We start from the raw sequence: 14748 nt of genomic DNA, 5'->3' as shown, positions 1-14748 counted from the left end.
AAAAAAAAAAAAAAAAAAAAAAAAAAAAAAAAAAAAAAAAAAAAAAAAAAAAAAAAAGAAAGAAAGAAAGAATTCTCGGAATTAAAAATTTGATGACCAGAAAAAATTTATGAGACAGACTAAACAGATGCTACCTAAAATGACTGAGATTAAATCAATTAAATGATTGAGAACACAGCTATAAATTTCCTAATCTGAAGAAGAAAAAAGATCGAGCAAAAAGAGGGGGTAAAAAAGAAAAGGAAGGAAATTATGGAAGAGAAGAAACAAGTTAGATACAAGAGAGTTAATATGATTCTCCAAAAAGAATGGGACGGAAGAAATATAGACTGAGAATCCCTAATACAAAAATCTAACATCTGAAATCTGAAACTTTTTCAGATCAGCACAATGCTCAAAGGAAATGCTCACTGGAGCATTTTGAATTTCGAATTTTTGGAATAGGGATGCTCAACCAAAGTATAATCCAAATATTTCAAAGTCCAAAAAAACATGAAAGCCAAAACACTACTGGTTCCAAACAGTTCAGATGAAAGACACTCAAAGTGTACCACAATACATAAAAAACAATAGAAAACTGACCAAAGCCAAGATTTCATCCTAAAGGCTGAGAGCTGTAAAGAAGATATACCTAAAGACATCATGTTGTGATTTTGAATTTCAGTAACAAAGGGGGAAAAAAAAAAAAACATTCCAAGTAAACACTAAGTCACTTACAAAGGAAAGAGGATCATACACGTAACGTACTTTTTCACCTACAACCTTAAGATTTGGGAAGAAAACGGTGTAAAGTGTATACAAAGATCTGAGAAATGGTCTATGATCTTAAAATCCCATACTCATTGGGCAATAAAAAGGAACAAAATATTAATACATACTATAACATAAATCTCAAACATGAGCCCCCAAAACACACTAAGTAAAATAAGCCAGTCTCAAAGACCACACACTGCATGATTCTGTTTATATATCATGTCAAGAACAGGCACCATCTACAGAGATAGAGCAGATCAGTAAGTGTCTGAGGCTAAGAAGTGGGAATGGAAAGTGACTGCTAATGGACATGGGTTATGTCTCCTACATAATGGAAGTGTGCTAAAATTGGATTGTGGTGATGGTTGCACAATTCTATAAATGTATTAAAAGTCATTGAACTGAACATTTAAAATGAGTGAATTTAGTGGTATGTAAAGTAGATCTCAAAAATTTGTTAAAATAATTTCCACACTCAATGAAACTAATGTTGCAAGAATCCAGAGGTTGGTCAAAATTAGGACATGTATTGACAAAATTCTATTATTTAAGAGGAAAATGATATGATCATCTCTGTAAAACACACTAAACATTTGACAAACTCACTTACTGAATATGTTAAACATATTCAAGAAGGGCTGGGTGTGGGTGGCTCATGCCTATAATCCCAGCATTTTTTGAGGCTAAGACAGGAGGATCACCTAAGCCCAGGAGTGTGAAATCAATCTAGGCAACATAGTGAGACCTTGAATCTCCAAAACAGGAAATAAAAAACTAGCTGAGAATGGTGGCATGTGCCTGTAGTTCCAGCTACTTTGGAGGCTGAGCGGGAAGGATCACTTGAAGCTGAGAGGTCAAAGTTGCAATGCGCCGTGATGGTGCCACTGCACTCCAGCTTGGGCAACAGAATGAGATGCTGTCTCAAAAAAACAAAATAAAAAACACTTCAATAAGGCTGAATGCAGTGGCTCAGGCCTGCCTATAATCCCAGCATTCTGGGAAGCTGAGGAGGGAGCATCACTTGATGCCAAGAGTTTAAGACCAGCCTGGGCAACACAGTGAGACTCTATCCCTCAGAAAAAGAAGGAAGAAACAGCCAGGTGTGGCAGCACGTGCCTGTAGCCTCAGCTACTCAGGAGACTGAGTTTGAGGTTGCAGGGAACAATGATCACACCACTGCACTCCAGTCTCAATGACAGAGCAAAATTGCCTGAGAGAGACAGAGAGAGAGAGAGAGAGAGAGAGAAGAGAGAGGGAGGGAGGGAGAGAGAGATATAGAGAGATTAGCTTGTGCAGAGAGGCGTAAGCAAGTAGAGCTAGAAAAGAAAACAGTATCTCTATTTGCAGACTGCAGGACTGCATATATGAAAATTCAAGAAACATCAATGAAAAAAAACCCCTGCTAAAAACCAGAGATTATTAAGAGAAATTAGAAGTAGATTAGAACATTTACAAATAACTGCAGATGTAACAGTAAAATTTAATGAACCGTTTAGAGTATTAACAAAATACCACAATGTTAGAAAAAAACCCCCAAAAAACTAAAACATCTGACAAGTAAAATACCAGATAATTTGGAGGGAGATGGATGGCAGTAGAAGCCCAGGAAATTTAATAGATTTTGTGAAATTATTAATGTTGACTGAGATGCATGTCTTGTTTGTTAGAATTTAACTTACAGAGGAAGAAAAATCCTATGTAGAATTTCTTAATAGGTGTTTAAGGTAGAGAGAGGCCTGATCAATCTAATACAATAAGAAAATGGGAAAGGGAGGAAAGAAAATAAAAAGCACAAATTCAGGATGGGGAGAAAAAAAATCAAACATTTAACTAGGCCAGATGCAGTGGCTCACGCCTGTAATCCTAACACATTGGGAGTCTGAAGCAGATGGATCATCTGAGGTCGGGAGTTCGAGGTCAGCCTGGCCAACATGGTGAAACCCTGTCTCTACTAAAAACACAGAAATTAGCCAGGCATGGTGGTGTGGGGCTGTAGTCTCAGCTACTTGGAAGTCTGAGGCAGAAGAATTGCCTGAGCCAGGGAGTGAAGGTTGCAGTGAGCTGAGAATGCCCCATGGCACTGGAGCCTGGGTGTCAGAGCAAGACTCTGCCTCAAAAAAAGCCAAGCCAAACAAAACAAAAAATCACTTTTAACTAATCCCAATAAAATGGGAAGGAGGTAAATTCTCCTACTTAAAAGATAAAGACAGTCACACATGGTGGTTTATGCCTGTAATCTCAGCACTTTGAGAGGCTGAGGTGAAAGAATCACTTGAGCCCAGGGGTTGAGACCAGCCTGGGCAACACAGTGAAACCCTGTCCCTACAAAAAATTAGCTGAGTGTGGTGGCGCATGCCTGTAGTTCCAGCTACTCAGGAGGCTGAAGTAGGAGGATAGCCTGAGTCCAGAAGGTCAAAGCTGCAGTGTGCTGTAACTGTACTACTGTACTGCAGCCTGGGTGAGGCCCTATCTCTTAAAAGAAGATAGAGATCTCAAACTGGGTTTAAAAAGTCAAAGGCAAAATCAATCCATATATTGTTCAAGATAAAGTGTTCCAAAGACGGCAGGGCGCGGTGGCTCAAGCCTGTAATCCCAGCACTTTGGGAGGCCGAGGCGGGTGGATCACGAGGTCAAGAGATCGAGACCATCCTGGTCAACATGGTGAAACCCCGTCTCTACCAAAAATACAAAAAATTAGCTGGGCATGGTGGTGCGTGCCTGTAATCCCAGCTACTCAGGAGGCTGAGGCAGGAGAATTGCCTGAACCCAGGAGGCGGAGGTTGCGGTGAGCCGAGATCGCGCCATTGCACTCCAGCCTGGTTAACATGAGTGAAACTCCGTCTCAAAAAAAAAAAAAAAAAAAAAAAAAAAAAAAAAACCCAAAAAAAAAAAAAAAAAAAAAAAAAAAAAAGTGTTCCAAAGACTAAAATTAAAGGAAACTGGTATAACTTTTGCAGGAGGCAACTAAATACTAGATATTTACACTTTTTATGATTCTGATTATTGTTTTTTTTGAAGGCGGAGTTTCACTCCTGTTGCCCAGTGCAATGTTGCAAGCTCTGCTCACTGCAACCTCTGCCTCCCGGGTTCAAGTGATTCTCCTACCTCAGCCTTCCGAGTAGCTGGGATTATAGGCAGGTGCCCCAGTGCCCAGCTAATTTTGTATTTTTAGTAGAGACAGCGTTTCTCCAGGTTGGTCAGGCTGGTCTCAAACTTCCGATCTCAGGTGATCCGCCCACCTTGACCTCCCAAAGTGCTAGGATTACAGGTGTAATTACAGTTGGGAGGCTGAGGCAGGTGGATCACTTCAGGTCAAGAGTTCAAGACCAGCCTGGTCAACATGCAGAAACCCCATCTCTACTAAAAACACAAAAATTAGCCAGGTGTGGTGGTGCACGCATGTAATCCCAGCTACTCAGGAGGCTGAGGCAAGAGAATCGCTTGAACTTGGTAATAGGAGGTTGCAGTGTGCCGAGATTGCACCACTGTACTCCAGCCTGGACGACAGAGCAAGACTCTGTCTCAGGAAAAATAAAAAAACAAAACAAAACAAAAAGCAAAACACATACACACATACTAAGTATGAACAATGTTACATAAAAGTATACTTAATTAGACCCTATTTTTTGCTTTTAAATAGCTGCATATTTATGTATGCTTCATTATTTATTTATTTGTTTTTGCAGTGGCCCTGGCTTCAAGCAATCCTCCTGCCTTGGCTTCCCAAAGTGTTGAGATTATAGTTGTGAGCCACTCTTCTTGGCCTACATATGCTTTAAAAAGATTATACTGTAATACCTTGTTAACAATTCTAAGGAGTGATGTGACTCCTCAAATGCAATGTGATTTTTTTTTTTCCAACAAAAAGTCCATATTATTTTAGAGGCTTACAAATGTCTATTTTTGCCAGGCATGGTGGATCACTTGAGGTCAGGAGTTTGAGACCGTCAACATAGCGAAACCTCATCTCTAAGAAAAATACAAAAATTAGCTTGGCATGTTGGTGGGTACCTGTAACCCCAGCTACTTAGGAGGCTGAGGGAGGAAAATTCTTGAATCTAGGAAGCGGAGGTTGCAGTGAGCTGAGATCGTGCCATTGCACTCCAGCCTGGGAGACAAGAACAAAATTTTGCCTCAGAAAAAAGCCCCCAAAACCAAAAAAACCAAATGTCTATTCTTGGCCGGGCACAGTAGCTCACGCCTGTAATCTCAGCATTCTGGGAGGCTGAAGCGGGTGGATCACAAGGTCAGGAGTTCGACACCAGCCCGGTCAACATGGTGAAACCCCATTTCCACCAAAAATACAAAGAATTACCTGGGCGTGGTGGTCCCCGCCTGTAATCCAAGCTACTTGGGAGGCTGAGGCAGGAGAATTGCTTTAACCCGGAAGGTGGAGGTTGCAGTGAGCCAAGATGGCACCATTGCACTACAGCCTGGGCAACAGAGCAAGAGTCCACCTAAACATATATCCACACAAAAACTTGCACAGGAATGCTCACATTGGCATTCTTACTAGCTAAAAAGGTGAAACTACCCAAATATCTATCAACTGATAAACTGAGAAATGAGACAAGGTAGTAATACACTCTACAACATTCAAACCTTGAAAACATGCTTAGGGAAAGAAACAGACACCAAAGGTTATTTATTACATACTTCCATTTATATAAATATTCAGAACAGGTAGATCTGTAGAGACAGAAAGTAGATTAGTGGTTGCCAGGGACTGGGGGAAGGTCTATGAATCAAAATGGCTGGTCATGGGCACAGTTTCTTCATGGTGCAATGAAAATGTCCTAGAATTAGACAGTGGTGATGGTTGCATAACACTGTAAATGCACTAAAAACCATTAAACTGTACACTTTAAAAGAAATAACTTTATAGTATGTAAATTATCAACAAAAAATACAATGAAAAGAAAAAAAGTGAATAAATCCTATTTATTCTTACTTTGGATTTCCTAATGGTCCTCCTGCAAACTGGGAGTTTCTGTCTAGAAATTCCTGCAAACCCTTTAGTTCTTGTAGCACTGACTCTAGCAGTTGGCAGGGAACACTACTTTCAATCTGTAAAAATGAAAGAATTTTTAAAAGTTTAAAAACACATCCTCTGTATAGTTATAATATAAACAATTTTAATTTTGAAGTGATATCTCTACAAACAATAAAGTTCTTTTTTGTATGAATTCACACCTGTTGATCTGACTAAAGAATATCTACATACTGCCTCTCCTGCCAGTAACCCTGATGCAAAATTTACATACAGTAAAACACAAATATTAAGCAAATATCTTGATTACTTTTACATTTTTGTATAGTCAATTTCCAACACCCAAGAAAGTTTCCTATGTTTCTTTGTAGTCATCAGTCATCTCACCTCTGAGGTAACTACTTTTCTTACTCTTATCTATATAGATTAATTTTGCAAGTTTTTAAACTTCATATAAATGGAATCATATACTGTGTCAGGCAAACACATTCTTATTCTTAGAAACTTTAACTTTTTTTTTTTTTTTTTTTGAGAGACAAGGTCTTGTACTTGCCCTGAAGTGCAGTGGTGTGGATCATATATTACTGCAGCCTCTACCTCCTAAGCTCAAGTTATCCTCCTGTCTCTGTCTCCCAATTAGCTGGAACTACCGGCACATACTACCACATCTGACTAATTTTTATCTTATTTTATTTTGTAAAAGCAGGATCTGGTCATGTAGCCCTGGCTGGTCCTGAACTCCTGGGTTCAAGCCTTCAAAAGCACTGAGGTTACAAGCATGGACCATCATGCCCAGCCAGTGAACTTTAGAAGCATCACAGTTAAAAATGTATTTGAGGCTGGAAGCTGCGGCTCATGCCTGTAATCCCAGCACTTTGGGAGGCCGAGGCAGGTGGAGCACAAGGTCAGGAGTTCAAGACCAGCCTGACCAACACCATCTCTACTAAAAATATCTCTCTGCCGGGCGCGGTGGCTCAAGCCTGTAATCTCAGCACTTTGGGAGGCCGAGGCGGGTGGAACACGAGGTCAAGAGATCGAGACCACCCTGGTCAACACGGCGAAACCCCGTCTCTACTAAAACTACAAAAAATCAGCTGGGCATGGTGGCGCGTGCCTGTAATCCCAGCTACTCAGGAGGCTGAGGCAGGAGAATTGCCTGAACCCAGGAGGCGGAGGTTGCGGTGAGCCGAGATCGCGCCATTGCACTCAAGCCTGGGTAACAAGAGCGAAACTCCGTCCTAAAAACAAACAAACAAACAAACAAACAAACAAACAAAAAAATATCTCTCCATATAACTCCAGTTGTGAGTCTAGGAATAAAGCTTTTGCAAGTTCCTACTCTTTCTCAAGGAACCCTGCCACCACCAGCGAAATAATGTTTGGCTGGCCTGCTGGAGGATGAGAGATGTGAAACCCCATCTCTACTAAAAATACAAAAATCAGTGGGCATCTGTAATCCCAGCTACTTGGGAGGCCGAGGCAGGGGAATTGTTTGAACCTGAAAGGTGGAGGCTGCATGAGCTGAGATCGCACCATTGCACTCCAGCCTTGGCAACAGTGTGAGACTACATCTCAAACAAACAATAAACAAACAAACAAATAAAACAAACATACATATATATGTATACACACACACACACACACACACACACACACACACACACACACATTTGGTATGTTTTCATTTTAAAAAGAAAAAAGGTTTAAAATGAGTTGTGTTCACACTCCAGATTTTTGAAAAAAAATTTCACTACCTGAAATTATGATGATAGCAAGTTCTACAAAATGTTTTCTTTTTATTTTCCCGAGTAGCTGAAATTACAGACGTCTACCACCACACCTGGCTGTTTTGCCTTTTTAGAGATGGGGTCTCACCATGTTGGCCAGGCTCGTCTTAAACTCCTGGTTTCAAGTGATCCACCTGCCTCAGCCTCCCAAAGTGCTAGGAGTACAGGCTTGAGCCACCACGTCCAGTCACAGACTGCTTTAAGAAAACATTTTGGCCCGGGCATGGTGGCTCATGCTTGTACTCCCAGCACTTTGGGAGGACAAGGTAGGCAGATCACCTGAGGTCAGGAGTTTGAGACCAGCCTGGCTAACATGGTAAAACCCTGTCTGTATTAAAGATACAAAAAATTAGCTGGGTCTGGTGGCATGCACCTATAATCCCAGCTACTCGGGAGGCTGAGGCAGGAGAATCGCTTAAACCCGGGAGGCAGAGACTGTAGTGAGCTGAGATCATGCCACTGCACTCCAGCTTGGGCAACAAGAGCAAAACTCTGTCTGGCTGGTGGGGGGTGAGCAGTCTGTAAAGTACGAAAATTCATGGAAATTAGTGCTGGGTCCATGGAGTTTTTGTTCATACATATGTCAAAGTATTAAATAGTAAATTCTGAGCAATATTAAATTGCTCAAATTATCCCTCATGACAGCCTTATGAGGGAGATATATTACTCCCCTTATTTTACCATGAGGTATCAGGCTCTGAAATGTTAAGTAATTTACTCATGTTCAGACAGTTAATCAATGTTAGAGATGAGATTTAAACCAGAAGGTAAGCAGTTTGTTGGTCAAGAACACAAACACATACATAAAAGAATAACCTGCCAGGCGTTGCCCCCCACTCCCACTGCCTATAATCTTAGCATTTTGGGAGGCCAAGGCAGTTGGATCACTTGAGTCTAGGAGTTTGAGACCAGCCTGGGCAATAAGGTCAAACCCCATGCCTACAAAAAATTAGCCAGGCATGGTGGCGCACACATGTAATTCCAGCTACTCAAGGAGCCTGACATGGGAGGCTCACTTGACCCCAGGGGAGGTTGTAGTGAGCCAAGATTGGGCCACTGCACTCCAGCCTGGGTGACAGAGCAGGACCCTGTCTCAAAAAAAAATAATAAAAAATAACCATCATCATCTTACTTATGTAATATTAAGAAACATGAAACAATCTAAACATTTGTATCATCAACTGGTTACATACAAATAACAGAGTAATATTATACACACTTACTGCAGTGATCTCTCTGTTGCCACTCTTGAATATTCTCTCCACAACTAAGCTTGCATCCCAAATATTTCTGGAACAAAAAATGTTTAATGATTGTACTGTAAATGAATAAAAACAATTACAATAAATTTCTTTCTCTAGGAACTCAATGGCTTTATTCAGTTTTTAAAACTTAGCAATTGTTTCATTTAATGTTTTTTACTAAGCTATCGAGAAGAATGGAATACTAGAAAATTTTCATACCTAATGTACCTCAGTTTTTCAGATAATGAAATATTGCTGAAGAAATATCAAAAGGCTCTGTATAATAAATTGTAAACAGGAAATTTACAAAGGGGCTCTGTACTGTTTCACATTTTTAAGCAAATGAGATGAATGAAATCAGACATCTCAAATCTAAGAGAAATACATACTAGGCATGATAGCTAACTAAGATGATGTAACAATGCAAAAAAAACACATTTCTTTATCCTTCCCTATATCTATCCCCTTTGCAGTATGATTTTGATGTCTCTCCCCTAAAAGTTGGTCTATTTCCCACCTTTTAAATCTGGATTGGCCCTGCGACTTCCCTCTGGCCAAGTGAATGAGGCGGAAAAGCGCATGGTAAGCCAGTTGTGAGCCTAGGAATAAAGCTTTTGCAAGTTTCTACTCTTTCTCAAGGAACCCTGCCACCGCCAGCTAAATAATGTTTGGCTGGCCTGCTGGAGGATGAGAAACCATGTGGAGAACAACCAAGCGTTTCAGCTGAGGCCATTACAGACCAGCTGGAAAATATAACCTTGAACATATGAGAGTCTCGCCAAGATAAGCATAGCTCTCTTCAACTTCACAACTGATTGCCTATCCTTGAATTAACCCAGGAAGATAAGAACTGCCCTGTTGAACTGTAGACACTTGTCACTGAGTTATGGGGAAGTTTGTAACACTGTACATCAATATGTACATAGATATACAGTTGACCTTTGAACAATATGGGCTTGAATTGTGTGGGTCCACTTATATACAGATATTTTTCCTACCTATGCTGCCCTAGTATACCAAAACCAACCATTCCTCTTCCTACTCCACAGCCTACTCAGTGTGAAGACAAGGATTACTCAGCGTGAAGACAAGGATTACGACCTTTATAGTGGTCCACTGGCACTTAATGAATAGTAAGTATATTTTATCTTCCTTACGGTTTTCTTAATATTTTCTTCTCTAGCTTACTTTATTTTAAGAATACAGTGTATAATATACATAACACGAAATATCAGTGTTACAGCTGTTTTAGAATTTGTCTAGCAGGTGGTTTTCTGGTTTTTACCAGACATCCCCACACTCCCATACCATGCAAAAGTTGAAAAAAGAAAACACAAAAAACATACAAAATATGTGTTAATTGATTACTTACGTTATCAGTGAGGCTTCTAGACAGTAGGATATAAGTAGTTAAGAAAGTCAAAAGTTATACGTGAATTGCTGACTGCATGAGGGTTGAGGAAGTGTGGTTGGCACCCCCTAACCCCTACGTTAAGGAACAACCATATTTTGATGCTACACACATACAAACATAGATCATGACAGAGTGAGAGAAATAAAACACAGCAATGAATATAGTTAGATAATAAAAACTGAATGACAGAAAAGTTTTGCTGATGAACAAGTGAGCTAAAACTAAAATTTAATAGAAATAAATGACGTCCCAAATTCAGAGTTAAAAATATTTAACTACTCAAGATGGGACAAGGTGAGCAACAGTTCATTATTTCATGACAAACTTACCCCATAATCCGAGAAAAGTAAATGCAAATACCATTGTGTTTTCCAGAGTACACAATCTCTGGTCCAGTCACACAACTCATATTTGTGGCCTGAGTTGCTGGGTTTCCCAGAGCACACACTGGAGTTGACATGGCAGGAGGCTGTATACCTTGCACACACATAAGAAAAACAAATTTCTTAAAAATAGAAAACATACAATTCAGAATTCTCAATAACCCAAGTTTGTGTATCTAGACACAAAGGTAGGGGTATTTACAAAAATAATGAAATACACAGATATTTAATTTGGTTTTCCTTAATAAGAAGATAGATTTAAATGTGGATGGGCACTCCCAGGTAGACTTGCAAGTGTTCACAATGAACAATATAAAGGAAAGAAATTTGCAATCACTGCTTGTAATGCTGAGAGTGAAACAGAACTACTTACACAGATTTTAGGGTCTAATTTAATCCTGGCACCCTGATAATGGGCTTTCCAGGCATAATATAAGAGGAGCTCCTCCTAAACAAAAGGATTCGCATCCAAATGCCAAAACTTGCTTGGACATCAATTCTAAAATGATATTTACCTTCAAGGGAATAAGGCAAGTTAATCTGTTTCACACTAAGCAATAAGGACAACTCATCATGATAGCACTTCAAAAGAACAGTTGTAGCAATCCAAAACAAAGAAAAGAGGTACCATGGGGTGGTGTTCCCAAAAAGGATGGATTTGGATAGGGACTACCACTAGGAACAGGAGAACCTTAAAAGGGAAAGAAGAATATAAAGAGTTAGAAAAGCACATCTCAATGTTGTGAATGTGATCAAAATTAGGTACAGAAGCTATTTCCTTTTTCTTTTTTTGAAACAAGGCCTCCTTTTGTGGCTCAGGCTGGAGTACAGTGGCATGATCTCAGCTCACTGCAACATCTGCCTCCCAGGCTTAAGTGATTCTCCCATGTCAGCCTCCTGAGTAGCTGGGATTATAGGCTCACACCACCACAGGCCAATTAATTTTTATACTTTTAGTAGAGACAGGGTTTTACCATATTGGTCAGGCTGGTCTCTAACTACCAACCACAGGTGATCACCCACTTCAGCCAACCAAAGTGTGGGAATTACAGGTGTAAGCCACTGCGCCTGGCCACAGAAGCTATTTCTAAACATAAAAAGGAGTCACATTGTCCATAATATATGCAAGAATTAGGGACTTATCTCCCAGAAACTTTCTAACAACTCCCACCTTGGAAAACACTGATGTGCGAGTTAATTATTCTTAAATCATTCATTTCTTTCCGTCTAAATATATGGCAAATGAGTTACATAAATGTGATTGGTCACATCTTACTTCGCTCCTTACCATCATTAGGGATTCAATATTAATATAGCACTTTTAAGAGTCAGAATCTATAGAGGTATTCACCAATTACACAGTAACAGTAAATAAAACATAATTTAAAAAGGTTTATTGACAAAAATTGCTATAAAGGTTCTAAGATTCAAATGATTAGAAGCAATTTCAGTTCAATGTTTCATACTCACTAGAATAGACAGGAGACCCCAACATGGGACCAACATTACTTGGAGGGGGAAGAGTGGTTGGAAATCTCATCTGTGCTTCACCACCATACCTATTTTTATGACAAGAGGTTGAGTTTATTCAGCAAAACAAACCATCCATCTTAAACACTGGAATTGTTCCTTTTCCTGCTTAGCTTCTAAACAAACACTTTAAGCATTACAGACTTTAATGTATTGTGTTAACAGTGAAATATATGCATAAGACTTATCATAAATATTTATTCAGTAAATGTGGACATGAAACTGCTATCAGGAAGAATTATACAGGACTCTGGTAACTTCTAAGAAAAAGATATGCAATACATAGAATTTACTTTGTGAGTAAATGGCATTTAATTTTCATACTAGGTTATGGTTAGATACTCCTTTAAAAAACATTTCTAACCAAATTACATTTCAAATTCTTAAATATTTTCCAAATAGAAATATCTCTTTGGTACCACGTTTCCTTAAAGTAATTCAGAAGCCTTCAATACTAATGATACATATTAAGCAGAATTGGCATAGTGTTTAGGGAAGTAAAAAAGATAGATGAGATAGTAACTGAAGTAGAACAAAGTGTAGAAAGTAGACAAAAAGTTACAGAACAGAATCCAGAGTAAAAGTAACAATGCATAAACGATGCTAATTTAGTTGCCTCTATTACTATTATAATCTCTCCAGATTTCACCCTTTTGCAAATGAATTTTGATAATTTGCCTACATAGTCACTTAACTGTTTGGCAAGGCTTTATTACATTGATAATAAAATCATTTTTAAAAAGTGGCCCAGTAAACAAACAAATTTTTCATATACCTAAAGAAAGCCCGAGTAGCCCAGGCAGATATTTCTCTATCACAGGCGGCAGTGGAGCAAGCAAGAATAAGGCAAGTTGCACAAGCCTGGTCTTCCTGTAAATAGAGGAATGTTAGCCCTATATTAAATATAAACATTTAAAATTATTTGTGTACTACTAGATGCAGTATTAAAGTCTGTATCTAGCCTAGAGCAGGTGTTCAATAAGTACTTGCTAACTGAATGAAATCAGTTAGTGTAAAAAGAGAAGTAAACTAAACTGGTTTGATTTTAAGTTCATCATAAGCACCAGGATTACGGGATGCTTTCTTTTCCTTTTCACCTAGATTCTGACTCAGTTTCGGGCTTATGTCTCCAATTTTCTTCCTGTGGTCTTTCTACTTTCTAGGAAATAATAAGTGGTAGCATTGAATACCTACCATGTGTCAGGTACTATTTTAAAAGTTTAGCATATATTAATCCTCATACCACATACTATTATAATGTATAAGGAAACTGAAGCCAAGAGAATTCAAGTAATTTACCTCAGTGGTAGAGGTGGGATTTTTAATGTAGCTGCTTTGAATCCAGTGTCTGTATACTTAAACTACTCGCAATTTTAACCATACCAATTCTAGTTATGGCTCTGAAATACTCAGGTCTCTATACTGTTGCCTCAAGTTTCTTCCTCATGTCATTAAGCCAAAACAAACAAAAAAGAACTTGTCCGTAAATGTCTTGTGCCTTTAATGAAAAGGCACTTATCACATAACTTGAACAAGAAACTATTACCAGCAGACTTCAATAAGAATTTATCAACAGAGAATAAAAATCTGAAAGCTTACTACAAGACTTACATTAACCCTATTTTCAAATGTCAGTTCACATACAATTACTTAAGTAAAGAAAGGAATATTAAGATTATCTGTTTATTACAGTATTCCAGTCCCAATTTACATAAACTATGACTCCCACTGTTTAAAATATTGTCACATTTTCTAAAAGTACATATAATTACCTGATGTAATTTAAAGAATCTTTCAATCTCTTCTCCATCTCCACCCACATTACTCACAAGTAGATGCCTCAGTTGATCTACAGGTCTAAGTTTATGAAACATAAGGCTCCCCTAAGAAATTTGAAAAAAGAACATAAATAATAGATTTACCAAGATTGGCAAGTAGCATCTGACCTTGTTACCTTATTTGATAAAATCAATCAAACAAACAAACAAACAAACAAAAACCTTTCAACAATACGAACTAAGCTGGGCTTGGTGGCTCACATTTGTAATTCTAGCACTTCTGGGGGCTGAGGCAGAAGGATTGGTTGAGGTGATATGCAAAGTACAACTGGTCAAAAAGACCATTTGCATCTCAACTCAACCTCCAGTAGATCTATATATCTATAAAGAAAACTTAACATAATTGCCCCTACAAAGCTGCCCCTTAAACCAGAGAATTAAAGTTAGATTATTAATTAATCATGTTGCTATTTATATCAATTTAATCCCAAAAAAAGAGTTAGATCCATATTCATACCTTAAACCAGGATAAATTCCAAATAGAGCAGAAGACTTAAAGTACAAAATAAAGCTATCATAGTATTAGACTGGTACAAAAGCAACTGAGGTTTTCGCCATTACAATCAATGTTTTCACCAATAAACAAAAGGAACTATGAGTGAATTCTTTTATAAACCTTAGTGAGAAGCTTTTCAACTCTGACATATTTCTTTTTGAGAAGGAGTTTCGCTCTTGTTACCCAGGCTGGAGTACAATGGCGCGATCTCGGCTCACTGCAACCTCCACCTCCTGGGTTCAGGCAATTCTCCTGCCTCAGCCTCCTGAGTAGCTGGGATTACAGGCACGTGCCACCATGCCCAGCTAATTTT

General features: G+C 38.8%; 1 protein-coding gene and 1 non-coding gene across 3 annotated transcripts in view; one reads left to right on the top strand and one right to left on the bottom strand.

The window, feature by feature from the left end:
* NUP155 (nucleoporin 155) overlaps positions 1 to 14748 on the bottom strand; it is an 81744-nt gene that overhangs the window by 25962 nt on the left and 41034 nt on the right. For both annotated transcript variants that reach the window (XM_017548238.2, XM_017548239.2), the window contains 7 exons: positions 13874 to 13984; positions 12877 to 12971; positions 12042 to 12130; positions 11200 to 11262; positions 10518 to 10665; positions 8754 to 8820; positions 5705 to 5820 (listed from right to left, as the gene is read on the bottom strand). In XM_017548238.2, the coding sequence (XP_017403727.1) occupies positions 5705 to 5820; positions 8754 to 8820; positions 10518 to 10665; positions 11200 to 11262; positions 12042 to 12130; positions 12877 to 12971; positions 13874 to 13984 (689 nt within the window). The remainder of the gene's footprint in view (positions 1 to 5704; positions 5821 to 8753; positions 8821 to 10517; positions 10666 to 11199; positions 11263 to 12041; positions 12131 to 12876; positions 12972 to 13873; positions 13985 to 14748) is intronic.
* On the top strand, positions 10007 to 10071 carry LOC119474054. Its single transcript, XR_005203358.1, has one exon. It is a non-coding gene; the product is annotated as a U7 small nuclear RNA (small nuclear RNA).

The sequence above is a fragment of the Cebus imitator genome, unplaced genomic scaffold, assembly GCF_001604975.1.
Source record: "Cebus imitator isolate Cc_AM_T3 unplaced genomic scaffold, Cebus_imitator-1.0 Scaffold205, whole genome shotgun sequence".
In the NCBI taxonomy this organism is placed as follows: domain Eukaryota; kingdom Metazoa; phylum Chordata; class Mammalia; order Primates; family Cebidae; genus Cebus; species Cebus imitator.
Note: the sequence above shows the minus strand (reverse complement) of the source record. Positions and strands in the feature narration are given on the sequence as shown.